This window comes from Geotrypetes seraphini, chromosome 16 (genome assembly GCF_902459505.1).
Source record: "Geotrypetes seraphini chromosome 16, aGeoSer1.1, whole genome shotgun sequence".
Taxonomy (NCBI): Eukaryota; Metazoa; Chordata; class Amphibia; order Gymnophiona; family Dermophiidae; genus Geotrypetes; species Geotrypetes seraphini.
In genome coordinates this window covers 33,169,761-33,185,234 of record NC_047099.1, presented here as the reverse complement: position 1 = coordinate 33,185,234, position 15,474 = coordinate 33,169,761, and the positions used below count along the sequence as shown (strand labels likewise).

The 15,474-nt window shown below is 43.8% G+C and overlaps 1 protein-coding gene across 1 annotated transcript in view; it reads right to left on the bottom strand.

Annotated features, from left to right (window-relative positions):
- Positions 1-2,164: 2,164 nt before the first annotated feature.
- Positions 2,165-15,474, bottom strand: part of FXR2 (FMR1 autosomal homolog 2) — an 83,383-nt gene continuing 70,073 nt past the window's right edge. Inside the window, exons 15-17 of the mRNA XM_033924538.1 lie at positions 9,993-10,091; positions 6,410-6,516; positions 2,165-3,392 (exon numbers count right to left, since the gene is read on the bottom strand). Of these exons, the coding sequence (XP_033780429.1) occupies positions 3,285-3,392; positions 6,410-6,516; positions 9,993-10,091 (314 nt within the window). The 3' untranslated portion in view covers positions 2,165-3,284. The remainder of the gene's footprint in view (positions 3,393-6,409; positions 6,517-9,992; positions 10,092-15,474) is intronic.

Sequence of the window (15,474 nt, the reverse complement as noted above, 5' to 3'; positions counted from 1 at the left end):
TTCATTTTTATATTTTCCTCATCAACTGGTTCCAAATAACTAATAAAAGCGATTAAAAGTGTGCACAACTGAATGCTGAAGATACATTAGAATTGTATAGTAGGCTTAGCTGGTAAATAGTACAAGGCTAGAATGTAGACTATAAGTGGGGGTGGTATTCTAGACCTCCCTTGAATGCCTTCTATTACTTGTTTACTTTTTTTCTTTCTTTTCTTTTTTCTTCACGGCCCTCAGAGATGCCACCAAGGGTTCAATACATGATCATGACCCCTGGCTTTATGCACCCAATCGTCACCGGGTCTATATTAGTGTAAAACTAGTTAAGTCTTAAAGTGCGTTGTTTTCTGTTTTCTTGTATTTTTCCAAAAATTTTTCTAACTTAAGATTAATATCATAAATATTTTATAAGAAGTATTTGAATCAATACTTAGCTTAACCGGGATGGTGGTTGACAAGGGATAAATAAGCCAACATGTTTATCCCTTGTCAACCACCATCCCGGTTAAGCTAAGTATTGATTCAAATACTTCTTATAAAATATTTATGATATTAATCTTAAGTTAGAAAAATTTTTGGAAAAATAACTAAGATAACTAAGTTTACACCCCCAGACTATGTGAAACAGCACCACTATTTCTTTCCCCCCTCCCCCAACGCTTTCATTCCAAACTCTTTATGACAGTTTTTAGTTTTCCTAAGTGGGCTCAACTCCAGCACATACTAAAGCAGTGGTTCTCAAACCAGTCTGAGGCTCACACACCAATCAGGTTTTAAGGATTATCGATTACCAATACATACGAAACAAATCTAAATACAAAGGAGGCTGTGCAAAAAAATCTATTTCACGCATATTCATTGAGGATATTCTAAAAAAAAACAACCCCTGACTGGCTAGGGCATGGCTTGAGGACTACTGCCCTAAATAAAAATGGACCAATAGGCTGCAATCTGAGGACTTACTTGAACCCCCAGACTAGAACTGGGTTACACAGGTACTTCATCTGCTGGAGACTGAGAAATACTGGCTGGCTCAGTGTCACAGGACCCTAATAGGGCAATATCATAGAACCAAAAGGTCTCAAGTCTCCAGCTGGCATGAGTATGTCCTACTACAGTGGAATCTCAGTTATTCGGCACCCACAGGGATTGGTGGATACCGGATAATTGTTTTCCCCGTTGATTGAGAATTCTGTGTTAGAACACAGATCTCAATCCCCCCTCCTTCCCAAAGCTCCAGCGCGGCAACAGTTCTGACCCGCAAGCAGTGGTCCTGAGCCACGAACCCCCCTCGCTCCCTCCCTTACCCGGAGTGCAGCCGGTCAGCAGCCTCAAAACAGGTTGCTCATGGCCAGCCCCGGCAGGGCCTTTCCTATGACACGTCAGAGGAAAGGCCCTGCCGGGGCTGGCCGTCAGCAGCTTGTTTTGAAGCTGTCTCCTGCACTTCAATGAGGAAGGGAGCGAGCGAGGGGGTTCGTGGCTCAGGAAGGCTGCTGCGCTGGTGCTTTGGACGGGAGGGGGGATTTGTGTCTCAGCTGCTTCGAGGCTTGAGGGAGGGAAAGAGGAAGGAAGTGGGGTTTGCAGCTCAGGACTGCCGCTGCTTCTAGTTTATCGGAGCTTGAGGGAGGGAGGGGGGTTTGCGGCTCAGGACAGCTGCCGCTGGTGCTTCAGGAAACTTCCCCCCCCTCCAATGATTTTTTTGCCAGTTGGGTGAGTGCCAGTTAACCGAGAGCCGATTAACTGAGATTCTAAGTACTCATCGGGGCTACTTTGGAGAGATGAATATTTCTTTACAGAAAGGTTAGTGGATACACAGAACAGTTTCCCAGTGGAGATGGTAGAGATGATGGTACCTGCATTCAAGAAAGCATGTTGTCATTTTTCTGTTTGTAATGCCTTTTTTTTTTTCCTTTCGATACTTAGCCTGGGATCCACCAACAACTCTTCCTCTCTACTGTGCGATCAAATCAAAACCTTAGCAAAGAGTTTGGGAGTGCAAGGAGAACAAATTTTCTGAAAACAGTTTTACAATTTTAACTCCTTTCATCCCAATAATAAGAATTATTCTTCATTCAACACTGCTATGGTTCAGCGGAACAAATAAAAGGAAAGAAAGGGAATTTATGAGAGAGACTTTTATTATCCTTTCATTGTCGGCATAACAGCAGTTCAGTGTGGTCTCTCTCGATTCCATTTTTTTTTTTTAAATACTGTACAGGGAAATTATATATAAATTAAGCCTTGGCAGGAGTCCACAGAGGCAGGAGGGCTTCCCCTGCTCTTTCCCTTGTGTTCTGCTCCAGCTGCTTCTTCCCACACCTTCACTTTCTCAATGGTTGGTACACTTCCCTCCTAAGCTTCTCAAGTATTATGCACTTAGAATCAAATCTTTAACCGCATACAGTGCTTGAAAAACATGGTCACCGACTAATTCAAGACCTATTGCTTTCATTCCATGTGCATTCCCGTGTCTGCACATCCATCCATCCATCTCTATCGATGTCCCCGTTCCTACTGCCCTGCTTTCACACTAAGTATTTTCTGAATTTTCCTTAATTTGGCATTCCACCCCCGATTAGCCCAATCGCCTCTCCCCCCCCCTTTTCTCCCCTGCTCTTCAATTCAGGGTTTCTTCCAATGTCCCAACCCATGTATAGCTGTACCCTTCCTTCCCAACAGGAAATAAAGTATCCTTCCCTACTGTCCCCCCCCCAACACAAAAAGAAAGTTGGTGGATGCTGTAGAAGGCACAAGTTTTGGTTTTTATTTTCATATATAATTTTTTTTTTTCTCTCGGTGCTTCCTGGTTGCTGCTACTGGTTATTGTTTCTGGATTTTTAAAAGTATTTTTCTGAACTTTAATCCCTTGTCCAGCCCTCCCCCCCCAGCCCCTCCCCAAGAAAAACACCCCATGAAAATCCCAGATGGAGAAATTGCGTAGCTGCCAGGAATGCCTCTGTTAAGGGTGGCTGGGAGATCTCAACTGCAAAACAACCCAGCAGTCTCCCAAGCTGGGAGGGCAAGTATCTGAGCCCTAGTTATAGCAAGCCATCATCCATAGAAAGGACTCTCCTCTCTCATCTTTGGCAAGCTTCTGTCAACAAGTGATCATTCTTAGGTGGTTAATTATTTTTTTTTTGAACATACAATAGTTTGGAAAGTCTATTTTTTGTTTTTTTGCTTTAAAGGACTGAGGTTTTCAGAGGGTGAACACTCAGTCTTTTTCCTCTATTTTTTTTTTTGTTAAATCTGTCATAGTGTTAACAGAAAGGACAACAAGGTCTTCTCTAAGACATGCCATTCACCATGGTAGCTGGTTCCTCGCTGCATGGCTGGCTGGGGCAGTGTTCACCATTCTCAGAGGGGCCGTTGGGTATTTGGTGCTCCATCTCTTCCTGAAAGGCGGAGGGGACAGGGTGAGGAAAAAATGAAAAAAATTACAAATTAGAGATGTACTATCATAATCTAAAGGAAAATGGCATGCAATCTGTAAAGGCTAACTCATTTAGCCCTTCTAACTCTATGAATTCATCACAGGTGAACTAGGTTTTTCTATATTCTACTATGAAACAACAGAGACCACAATTTACAAGGATCACAATAAACATTTCAAATTGCTGATATAGCACAGTTACTTACTATAACAGGTATTATCCAGGGACAGCAGGCAGATATTCTCACATATGGGGTGACGTCATCGACGGAGCCCCTGTACGGACAGCTGCAAAAGTGCATCGGCACTTTAAGAAATTTAGAAAGTTTGCGACTGACCGCGCATGCGCGAGTGCCTTCCCGCCCAACGTAGGCACGCGGCTCCTCAGTTCAGTAAGCCAGCTAAGAAGCCAATCAGGGGAGGCGGGTGGGTTGTGAGAATATCTGCCTGCTGTCCCTGGAAAACACGGTAAGTAACTGTGCTTTATCCCAGGACAAGCAGGAAGCACACATGGGTGACCTCCAAGCTAACCAGAATGGGATGGAAGAAGGTTGGCCTTTAGGTGAGATGGAAGATATTTTTGAAAGGCAGGCAATTGCTTAACGAGATATTTCAGGTAGCATGTGAAAAAGAGGTGACGGGATAATCGCGCACCAGACGCCAGCGCGCCGACAATTTGGCGCAAGACAGAAGCGCGTGGGGGAAAAATAATTTTTAAAGAGCTCCGACTGGGGGTTTGGGGTGGCAACCCCCCCCCACTTTATTGTTAGTGTTCACGCTGTTGTTGTGGGGGGGGGTGGGGGTGAAACCCCCCACATTATAGAGAAAACGGAACTTTTCCCCCCAAAAAATCAGAAAAATTTCAGTTTTCTCTATAATGGAGGTTTCCAACCCCCTGAGCCCCCCTCCAACAGCAGCGTGAACACTAACCATTAAAGTGGGGGGGTTGCCACCCCAAACCCCATCGGAGCTCTTTAAAAATGACTTTTTCCCCTGCGCACTTCTGTCTTCTGTTGGCGCTGGATTGTCAGCGTGCTGGCGTCTTGCGTGCCACTGACTATGAACCGAAAAAGAAGTTGTAATTAAGGACGTGATTTGCCAACATGGAGTTTTAGTAAACACATCTCCCAAACCTGTCCATAGTACGACCCTCACAACTTGGCGGGACCGAGGCATAAACTTTGATGGGGTAGACTTTCTCAATGTAGACTCTACAACCAGAGACTGATGAAACAGTTGAGGTTTGTCAAAACCTGGACTGGGAATAATCCTCTAGAGAGAGTCCAGTTTCTTAAAAGCAACAGGAACAGAGAGAGAAGATTCCTAGTTTTTATGTAGGAAATTTAATAAGTTCCTTAGGAGGCTGATCATAGTCCATGGTTTCCAAAAATGTAGCGTTATATTTGGAATCTGCTTCCAGCTTCCTTCCTCCTTACTAGTGCTGCCCAATTCAGGAAAAAAAAATTTCAATTCGATTCAGCCTACTGAATCGATTTTTTTATTCGATTTTTCTGCCCAATTGGGTGTTTTTATAAAACATCCTGGTGGGTTTATTTTATAGCCTCTTCACCCACTTTGCCTTCTCCTAACCACACTGGCGCTGTGGTGTAAACAAACAAAAAGGACTTTTCCTCTCTCTGTTAAATCCTAGCTCACGTTTGCGGTCTAACAAAAGCTCTGGCAGGATACACTTTTCAAATCTGACATTGTAATCACAAAACAGAAAATAAAATTATTTTTTCTACCTTTTGTTGTCTGGTCAATATTCAAATCTTGTTGGTCCCAGGCTCTGGTTGTCTTCTGATAACTTGCTTGCCAGGGTCTCCTTCTTTTCTTTCTCCGTGCTAACCATTAGTCTATCTCAGCCTTCCCCTTCCGTTTCCCTTCCCTCCCCCTGGAGATCTGGCATCTTTCCTTTTTTTTGTCTCCATCCACAGATCCACCTTTTCTCAACTACCCTATGTATGACCCTCATTTCAACCATAATAGGAGATTGCTTACTTTCAATACATTTCAATTTAGCTAAGAAAAATTCTGTTAGATGGCAGAGGGAGACTGCAAATATTCTCAAATGAAAAAAAAAAAAAAAACCCTTGCATTTCCAGAGAAGTTCATCAGATGGTGGCGAAACACTATGGAGCCCATCCTCAGATATTCTTTCCCCTTATAACCCCAATGTATTATGTAATTTCTTTCTCTCATGTATTCCTTCCCTATGCTTCCGTAATTATTATGTAACTTCCTTCTTATTACATTGTGTATTTCGCTGATTGTCCAGCCTTCTTTCTATGTGAACCGCCTAGAAGTCAGTTTGACTATAGCGGTATAGAAAAATAAAGTTATTATTATTATTATCCTAGCTTGACGGATAAAGAAAGGGACCTTACAGCACCACAAAGCACGTGCAACCCTGATCAAGCTCAATAGAATATTTTTTACTAGTTGTAGCTAGGGAATTTTTATTGTACACCGCTTAGAATTCTGATTAAGCGGTTTAAATTTTTTTTTTTCATAAACTTGAATGCTCTGAACTCGATGCCGTTGACATCACACACGCGCTTCTCAAAATGAACAGTTCTGCCACACCCTAGAACATGTCCCCTACTTCCCCCCTCCCCTCACCAAGCTAGATGCTGCGTGTAAAAAATCAACCGCTACTGCCTGCTCTACTAGCATTGAGAGCATAATCAAAACTTAATGGCTAGCAGGACTTTTCCTCGCTGAGCATGAAAAAAGTGCGCACCTTTGGAGTTTTGAAAATGCTTACTATGCCAGAGCAGAGGGCAAAATGCTTCTCTTCATATTACTGAGTTAGATGAACTTTGGTTACAGACCAGATAAAGCTCACAGTCCATAGTTTGGGGACTGCGACGAGGATAATTGGCTTTTCAAAACAGTTTGCTATTTTACAATCTATGCTAGACATGCTGTGATTTCTCTGATTAAAAGGCAAATACCCATTCCCCTGCATGCACATACCTTCTGTTCTGTTTTACTGCCGTCTACTGACTTCTCTCTGGTCTCTATCTGTGCAGGGCGTTGGCGGCTTTCAGACTCCGCACGAGAAATATAATCTGCCACAGTAACTATTAAAGAGGGAATGGGAGAGCCCTTAGTCAGAGCAAGCAGTTATTCTACGATCATGCCTGTGCCTGTTCCATGAGTCCCCTAGTCCTACGAATGACATGCAACATGCTCTGCATCTCTATGTCCATCCCCTGACTTTCTATATCTGTGCCCATGTCCTAAGCATGGACAGGCTCTAAACAACTTGTGCCTGTTCCAAATACGAGTTCTAGAAATGACCAGCTCTAACGCTCTGTGCCCATCCACGAACCAGTGCAAATGTCAAATAGGTTTAAAGAGTTAAAAGATAATATAAACTTGTAAATTTTCTTTCCTTAAGTTTTGCCAGATTAGTGGGTTATGTTGGTGGTAGAACCTCATTCACCAGTTTGTGGAGGTGGGGGGAAGCAAACAAGTCTATCTAAGGAGTCTCCCACTGAGAAAATATGGGATGCAGAAATGCAGAGTTGAGTGTTCATTCATGTGGTTGAAGATCCCTACTGAGTCTGTCTGCAAGAGAATTCTGTTCCTCTTGAATATATATTGCTTTCAGGAATATATTGCGAGCAATGGCCGAGTTCCAAATCTTCTGGGCCTCCTGACGAAGAGACCATTGTTTGTTTATATAATACATCGTGACCTGATGTCTCTGCTGATAAGAAGTACGATGTTGGTCACAATGTGCTGAAAAGCTCTGAGAGCACTGCAGATCACTCTGAGATCCAACAGATTTATATGACAAAGGCGGTCCTGGGCAGACCATTGACCTTGCGTGCGAAGACCGTCCAGATGAGCCCCCCAAACATAAGTGGACGAGTCTGTGGTCAAAAACTTCTGATGAGGAGGGGTATGGAATAGCAATCCTCTGGACAAATTGGAAGAGTTCATTCACCACTCCAGCGACTGTTAAAGTGAAGGAGTGGACTTGAATATGTTGAGAGAGTGGGTCGAAGGCTTGAGACCATTGAAATGCAAAAGTCCATTGAGGTATTCTGAGATGAAGCTTCACAAAGGGAGTAACATACACTGTGGAAGCCAGGTGACCCAGTAGAACCCATCATTTGTCTAGCCAAGATTGATGGCAGGTAAGTCTGAGTGCAAAACTGGATCAAATTCTCTTGTCTTTGCTGTCATAGAAACGCCCTGAGATGGTGTTGAGGACAGCGCCTATAAATTGTAGAGTTTGAGATGGTTGAAGTTGAGATTTAGGAAAATTGATTTCAAAACCCAACTGTTAAAGGAAGAGAATTGTCATACAAGTCGCTACTGTTACCCCTTGCGAGGTAGAGTCCTTGATCAGCCAGTCATCCAGGTAAAGAAAGACTTGAAGGCCCTGAGACTGAAGTGCTTTTGCCACTACCACCTCTGGGAGAGGATACAAGGCCAAAGGGTAGTACTTTGTAAGTCCCTTCACAGAACTTTGGTTAGCAATAGCAGAGGCAGGAAATCCTCCTGGTTCTTGAGAGCTGGAAGCAATCCTGTTGGCATCTTTCCAGAGTCATGGTCCTTGTGTGATCACCAAAGCCACCACCAGAGTCTTGGATCACCGTGATAGTGAAGGAAGCAAGCTCTTCCCGTGCTGCTGTAATACAGGGATTACTTCCATCACAACTGCTGGCTTAACCGGCAGGACCTGTTCCTTGGGGATCAGCAAATGCTATGTTCAAGGGGAGCTGGAGTATGCCTTAGAGCACAGGTGTCGAAGTCGGTCCTCGAGGGCCGGAATCCAGTCGGGTTTTTAGGATTTCCCCAATGAATCTGCATGAGATCTATGTGCATGCACTGCTTTCAATGCATATTCATTGGGGAAATCCAGAAAACCCGACTGGATTCCGGCCCTCGAGGAGGGACTTTGACACCCCTGCCTTAGAGAATTATCTTTGGATGGTGTTCCTTTTACTATAAAAGCATAGATTGTTGAGGAAAAGTAGGAAAGGAGCAGTGCTCTGCTTTCCCTTCTTTTTTCCATTTTGCCTGGCATGAGCACAGATAAGAGTTCAGTTCTGTTTATTTGATATAATGCCAATACTTGTTGAAGGGGGCAAGAAGGGCTTGCGGGCGGTTCCACCCCGATTCTAAGGTGAGAAAACTAGTGTATGTTGTAGTGGTAAGATAGCCGACATTTCTGCCAGCTTTACTAAAATTACCAAGTTCATCTGTAGGGTCTTTTGACCATGATCCTAAGAGTATTCAAGAGCCATAGTCTGGGGATTCCTCTCAAACCTTGCATCACTGCAGGTTCTGCATCACTGGGGTTCAGTGTACCCCCTACAGCTGCCATAATTAAAGAAGATGCCCCAGCCTAAAAGAGCATGTCCTTCATGCCTATCTTGGAAGGGAAGAAGTTTCTCTCACACTCATCAGAATCTTGCCTAGCCATAGCACAGAACACACATGGGAACACACAAGGGAAATTCTCATGTGCCCTTTTCTTCCTTTCAATTTTATTCAAATATCCTTAATGGAAACCAGGTCACTCCTCCAAGAACCTAAAGCTGCTGTCTGAAGACCAGAAAAGGCTAATTGACCTCGCTCTTATACAATCCCTCAGGACTATCACATGGAAGCCACCTAGGAATTAGTCACTGATACTCTAAGCTCCAGGCCTGCCCTCTCCTACTACTACTTCAGTCCAGTTATCTGCTCCATCTGAGGGAGACAGAGAAATAATGGCTAAATCTTCGGCTGCAAAAAATAACCCGGAAAAGTGAAAAATCAATAATGTTATAGCAAACACTTTCACTAGAAATATGAATAGGATGTCATAGAAGGTTAGTGCTGCTATAGTTCCAATTAAGGGAGTTTCAAATCACTGGAGGAAAAAGCCTCAGATTGGAACCCTTCCACCACCACAATGGTGGTCCAAGGTGGTCGGGCGAGCACCTCACTGGCAAAAAACCTCCAGACCAGCTCCCGACAATAGTGAACTTAAAGCAGGACTATGGTGTAAAGATAGAGGATAATTTCCACTTATCAATTGGTTGATCGGTACACCGACGATGGCCAGCGTTTCACATCTCTGCTGCCTCAGGGTGTATAGCAATCCGATCACACTTTAAGCTGGACGCAAACCGCATCTCAAGATCAAAAGAGTCCTGCTTTAAGTTCACTATTGTCGGGAGCTGGTCTGGAGGTTTTTTGCCAGTGAGGTGCTCGCCCGACCACCTTGGACCACCATTGTGGTGGTGGAAGGGTTCCAATCTGAGGCTTTTTCCTCCAGTGATTTGAAACTCCCTTAATTGGAACTATAGCAGCACTAACCTTCTATGACATCCTATTCATATTTCTAGTGAAAGTGTTTGCTATAATAATATAATAATAATAAATCTTCAGCTGCAACAGGTCTTATGATGTGTAGAATCAGTAAAGGAAGTTTCTCTTCTTTCAGCAGGTGGACATAACACACTTGACTCGACTGGCCAGGATGTAAAGGAAACAAGTTCTGATTTCTTGGTATGGATCTAACACCTCATCTATCCAATGTTTGCCTGTTTACCTGGCTGGCGGTCCCGGCTGATGGAGCCATCTGGCCTGTTGCCTCGGTTTCGGCGACGTCGGCTGCGGTTTCTTCTCTGTGGTTTAGAATCATTCTCATCTGCAGCATTAAACAGAAGCAAGGGAGATACTAATGACAGCAATAAGGAAGCCCTCAAGCCCTACTATATCTAAATAGATTAGGGTTAGTAGAAAGCTTTTTTAGAGTTAAATAGGACTCTAACATATATGCTATCTATAAAAAGGAGAAATGTCTTACCTGATAATTTTCTTTCCATTAGTCCTTCCACTACTCTAAAACTTGTGGGATAGTTATGTCCATTGACCAGCAGATGGAGACAGAGAACACTAAAGTGAGTTGTAAGCCCAGTACAGCCCTTCACTATTTACACAGACTAGCAGGGCATAAGAAAGAACAATGTCAACACTGAAACCACCTTAAATCAACCAAATTGCCCCAACAATACAACTGAAAAATGTCTTAACAGCAACCCTACCAGAAATGAAATTGGCAGTATAGCAGGGAAGCCAAGACTTGTGAAGGCCAGCTACGTCAATATTAATGGGCAGGCTTCTGGAACAGTATGAAAGACTAAAGGAAAGAAAATCATCAGGTAAGAGTTTCTCCTTCCTTACTGTCCTTTCAAAATTTTTTTCCAGTTGTTCAAAAGCAATCCCTAAACAGGATGAGTACTTAGTCCCATTGGTCCTTTCTTACAACATCTGCCCTGTAATGATTGACAAAGTTGAAGTCCTACAAATTTCAGCCAGCAAGACTAAAGCAATCTCCGCCCAGGAAGAAGCCATACACCTCGGAGTGCAATTGTAAAGCAGAAGGTGCCTGCTTCCACAATAGCTTACTTCAACCACCTTGCAATTGAGGGTTCAGATGCCGTCAAATCCCGTTTCGGCAGCCTGAAGGAGGATAAAGAGTCTGTCTGAACTCTGAAACTCATTAGTGACTTCAAGGTAGCACAGCAGTAGACGCATATCCAGTCTCAGGGATAAAAACAGATCACCACAATCTTCCCTGCGAAAGGACAGGAGTTCAACAGACTAAAGGCCAAATCCACCTTTGGAAGAAAGGAGGGGAAGAGCCTATAGCAATATCCCTGCTTCCAAGAACTGGAGAAAATAATCTTGACGAGAGAAGGTTTGAAGCTGAAAAACAAGACATGCTGAGGCAACAGCAGCACCCCTCCACCCCCTACCAAAAACACCCAAAACAAAACCCACCTGTCTTCAAAGTCAGGTCCTCGACAGATGCCTTCTTAAGAGGCTCAAGTGGCTGAGGTCGAGGTTTCAGTCTAAACATAAAGGATGGAAGGAAGATTGCATATAATTCACTCCTTTCAAAATCTGACAATATCAGGGTACGCTACCAAGGAACAATTTTGCAACCGGTCTCCGAAACATGTCAAAGCCACTATCTGAACCTTCAATGACCTCAGCACCAAAATCTCCAAGTCTGACTGAAGAATGGCCAAGATATCAGTCAGTGAGGAAGAGAAAGGCAAAATAGGCATCCAAGAGCACAAACCCTTGAGAGTTCTCCAAACATCTGCATCTGCTTCCAATGTACAACAATTGAGCTTGAAAAGAGTAGTAATTACTGAGTTGATGTTTTCTTTGAGTCTCAACTACATTTTTTCAATGGCTAAGCCATAAGACCATAGAGGGACAAATCCTTCATTAACACTGGGCCTTGCCTCAGCAGCCCCCACTCCTGCAGGAGCCAAACTATAGCAGATGTACAGCTCCTAGATAAACAAGACCCACATACCATGGCCTCCTCGGCCAGTTTGGAGCTACCAGAATGACTCAGTCAAGATGTAGCACAATTCTTCTGATCACTGAGCCTACTGTATGCCACGGAGGGAAGACAGAGCGAGCTGTTGCTTATCCTTGACATGAGAAAAGGGTCAAAGCCTGATGATCCTGGCAGGCTGAAGTTCTCCACTTTGGCACTATGCTTGGTTGTGCCTGATAATTCATTACAAGCAGAAATGCTTTTATGGAGGAGAGCTCCCACTCCCCTATTTCTAGGAAGGTTCTGCTGCAAAAATCCACCTGCACATTCATGGTGTCCACAATGTGAGCTGCCTACAGGCAGAGCAGGTGCCTCTCCACCCATTGCACCAGAAGGACCATCTCTCCTGCCAAGAACAGTATTGCTTTGAACTGGAAATGATGGCCCAGAATCACAAACTGCAGAAACTGCTGATGATGTTGTCAAATGGAGATATGAAAATAGGCCTCTTTCAGGTCCAGTTGTGAGGAATTTACCTGGAAAAAAACACAAGTTCTCCATGTAAAAGTGCAAGATCCTTAGGCAATGACTGAAGCCCAACACCGGATGAAAGGAGTCTTCTTTGCTTTGGAATGATAAAACAGATTGAATATCTTCCCCGACACCTCTCTTTGTGAGGGACCAGAACAATTGTGTCCAGGGCGAGCAAGAATTCTATGGTTGCTCAAATCTCAGATTCTTTGGCACCCTTCCAACAGGGAGAGCTTAAAAAGAGAGGTGAGGTGCAATTGGCCAGAACATGAGAACTTCAAAGACCCATTGGTCTGATATGATTAAGGCCCATTACTCTACAAATGCCTAGAGGTGACCCCCCCCTCCTCCCCCCCCACACACACACTAGTGAGGGGAGAGGCCACGGGCCAGTCTCACTTTATTGTGAGCAATAAAAGACTTTGGAAGGCTTCCCAGCCTGGGAAGTGGGCTTCTTGACAGTACAAAAGGCTGCTTACTCAGAAAAGCATATAGTGCCTACTCTCCATAAATCTGGAATGAAGATGCCTGCTTCTGAACGAAAAGAAACTTGCAGTCTGTCCTCAGGTACACATTGTGGCTTTGTTTAACCCAGTTCCTTAATCAGGTTTCTCAGGTACTCACCAAAGAACCACTTGCCCCTAAAGGGATGCTTGACAAGGCAAGCCTTGGAGGTTGCATCAGCTGCCCAATGCCAAAGTCATAATTGCTTGCTTTATACAACTGCTGAAGATATGCCGCTAATGAAGGCACAGAGCATGTCCAATAGCCTCCACCAGATACATCAGTCCAGTCTCCATCTGGGCTTACCACTGGCCCTCCTGTGTAAGGGACTGAGGTTGTCATTCATGCAACGAAGAGTTGAAAAATTGATGCCACCTCAAAGGTGTTTCAGATCATGCTTGATCTTTCTGTTCTTGAAATCTCTCAGGGCAATATCTCCCTCCACTGGAGAGGAGTCTTCATTACCCCTGTGATCATAGAGTCCACTATATAAATGAAGCTTTTCCTTCTATTCAGGTACTAAGGGAGCCATCCATTCCACCAAGATTAAATCCTGTATATCTGGAGGCATTCAAAAAGCTTTAGAAGGACCCTTAATAGTAGAAGATTCCCGCCCTCCTGAAGAGGAGGACTTTAGGCTAATGACCCTCTTCAGGAAGCTCCCCCTCCTCCACAGGCTCCTGCAGAGTAGTCCCCCAAAACCAATGAGGCCACATCAGAAAAATGGGAATGATAAGAATCCTCCTCAGGCCAATCCTGGACATCCAAACAAGGCCTTTTTGGAGCCATAGGAGCAGCGGGCATAGAAAGACCTGCAGACCGAGACAATCCCCCCTAACTCTGTCTTAGATATTGCATCAAGCCTTACATGAGTTCAGGGGAGAACAGAGCACCTGCATGCCCTGGAGCTAGAATAACGGAGGCATCCTCACAAATGGGAACACCTGCAGCGTTCCCTGCACCATCTCCTTGTGGCTTCAAGATTGGCGCTCCTCCTGCACTCAGTTAAGAAGAGGCACCAACAGCGGCTTCCAGGAACCTAACACCAGAGGCAGCAAGGAATCTTGCAATGCTCCCTCACTGGCACTATCAGGCTTACCATGGGAATTTCCCAGCTTGTAAGTTCGCAGCGACCAGAACACTCATGGTGGGCCCTGCAGATGCTGCATTAGATTGTGCCCTCGATATGGATCTGCTGATAGTGAGACAGAGGAACATGCATGGGCATCCCAACTGAGAGCTCCAGAAATTCTACAGATGAGCCTGGGGCAAGCAAACACTTGTCTCACTCAACTGGAAGCCAGCTGACCAACTATACCAGAAGTGGCCTGTTCTAGAACCTCAGACTGGAGCCATGGCTACCCACCTGCTGGAGATAGAACATACTGAAGGGCTGTGGTAACTTACCGGGCTTATATGTTACAGCTCACTTTAGTGTTCTCTATCTTCACTTGCTGATCAATGAACACAACTATCTCAATTTCTAGAATAGTGGGAAAGGATGATATGGAAATATATATAATCTTTCCAACACGTATATTTTGTCTATTCCTCCATATCACACTTGCACTTGGAGAAAGCTTCTTATACCTCAAAGTTAGAATATCTCATACGCTCCCTCAGACAGGCAGTCATAGTTTCATAGTTTATTTAAAATTTGATTACAGTCCTATCAAAATTCTAGGCGAAAGTACAATATTGATAAAATAGGGGTACAATAGTTTAAAACACAAATATAAGAACAAAAGAAGTTGCCTCCGCTGGGTCAGACCAGAGGTCCATCCCGCCCAGCGGTCTGCTCCCGCAGCAGCCCATCAGGCCTATCACCTGTGCAGTGGTCCCTGACTATTCCTATAACCTAAACTAAAGACAAACCATATAGATTAATGGAAAGGAGGTAGGAACTACAATAAAGTTAAGAAAAGAAACATATAACGAACAAACAAAAGGGAATTCCTACTGTTGATTTATTTATTTGTTACAATTATATACCAAACATGCAGGAATAATAAAAATAATGAAAATGCTCATCAAAAATGAAATACAAAAGGAAAACTATTTATCAATGATCTAGTCCACATTCCTACTGTTGATTTACAGTCAAATTCATATCACTGCAGGCAGCATGAGGAAACCTAAGCTGGCTGTCAGACATTGCATTATGTCCTTCAGCAAGTAGTTCAGGCCCTGAGTCTATTCAGAACACAGCAGCAAGCTTAACAGATGGATTTCAGCCCAATGTTACAACCCCCACACTAGTTGAAAGTTGGGCCAGGTATCAATTCAAATCACTGATGTGGGTACTTAAAGCCTTAGTTGGGACAGCACCTAGATATTTACAGAAATTGGTTTATTAATATATTCCCTCCTGGTCATTTCAATCATCACAGGATAAATATCTAGTGACCCCCCTCCTGGAAATAAATTTAATCTGCAGAAGAGTGACTGGGTTCTCTTTTGGTGGCACCAATGATATAGAACTTTACGCTACTAGTTATTAGGATGGAGAAATTAGGTTCTTACCTGCTAATTTTCTTTCTTTTAGTCCCTTCAGACCGGCACAGAAATGGATAGGTTTACATTCCTCTGCCAGCAGGTGGAGACAGACATTGACTATTGGCTCTATTATAAGTGGGCTATGCAGTCCCATCTACAATCAGTCTGATGAATAGCCAAGCAGAACTAAGAACTTAACTGT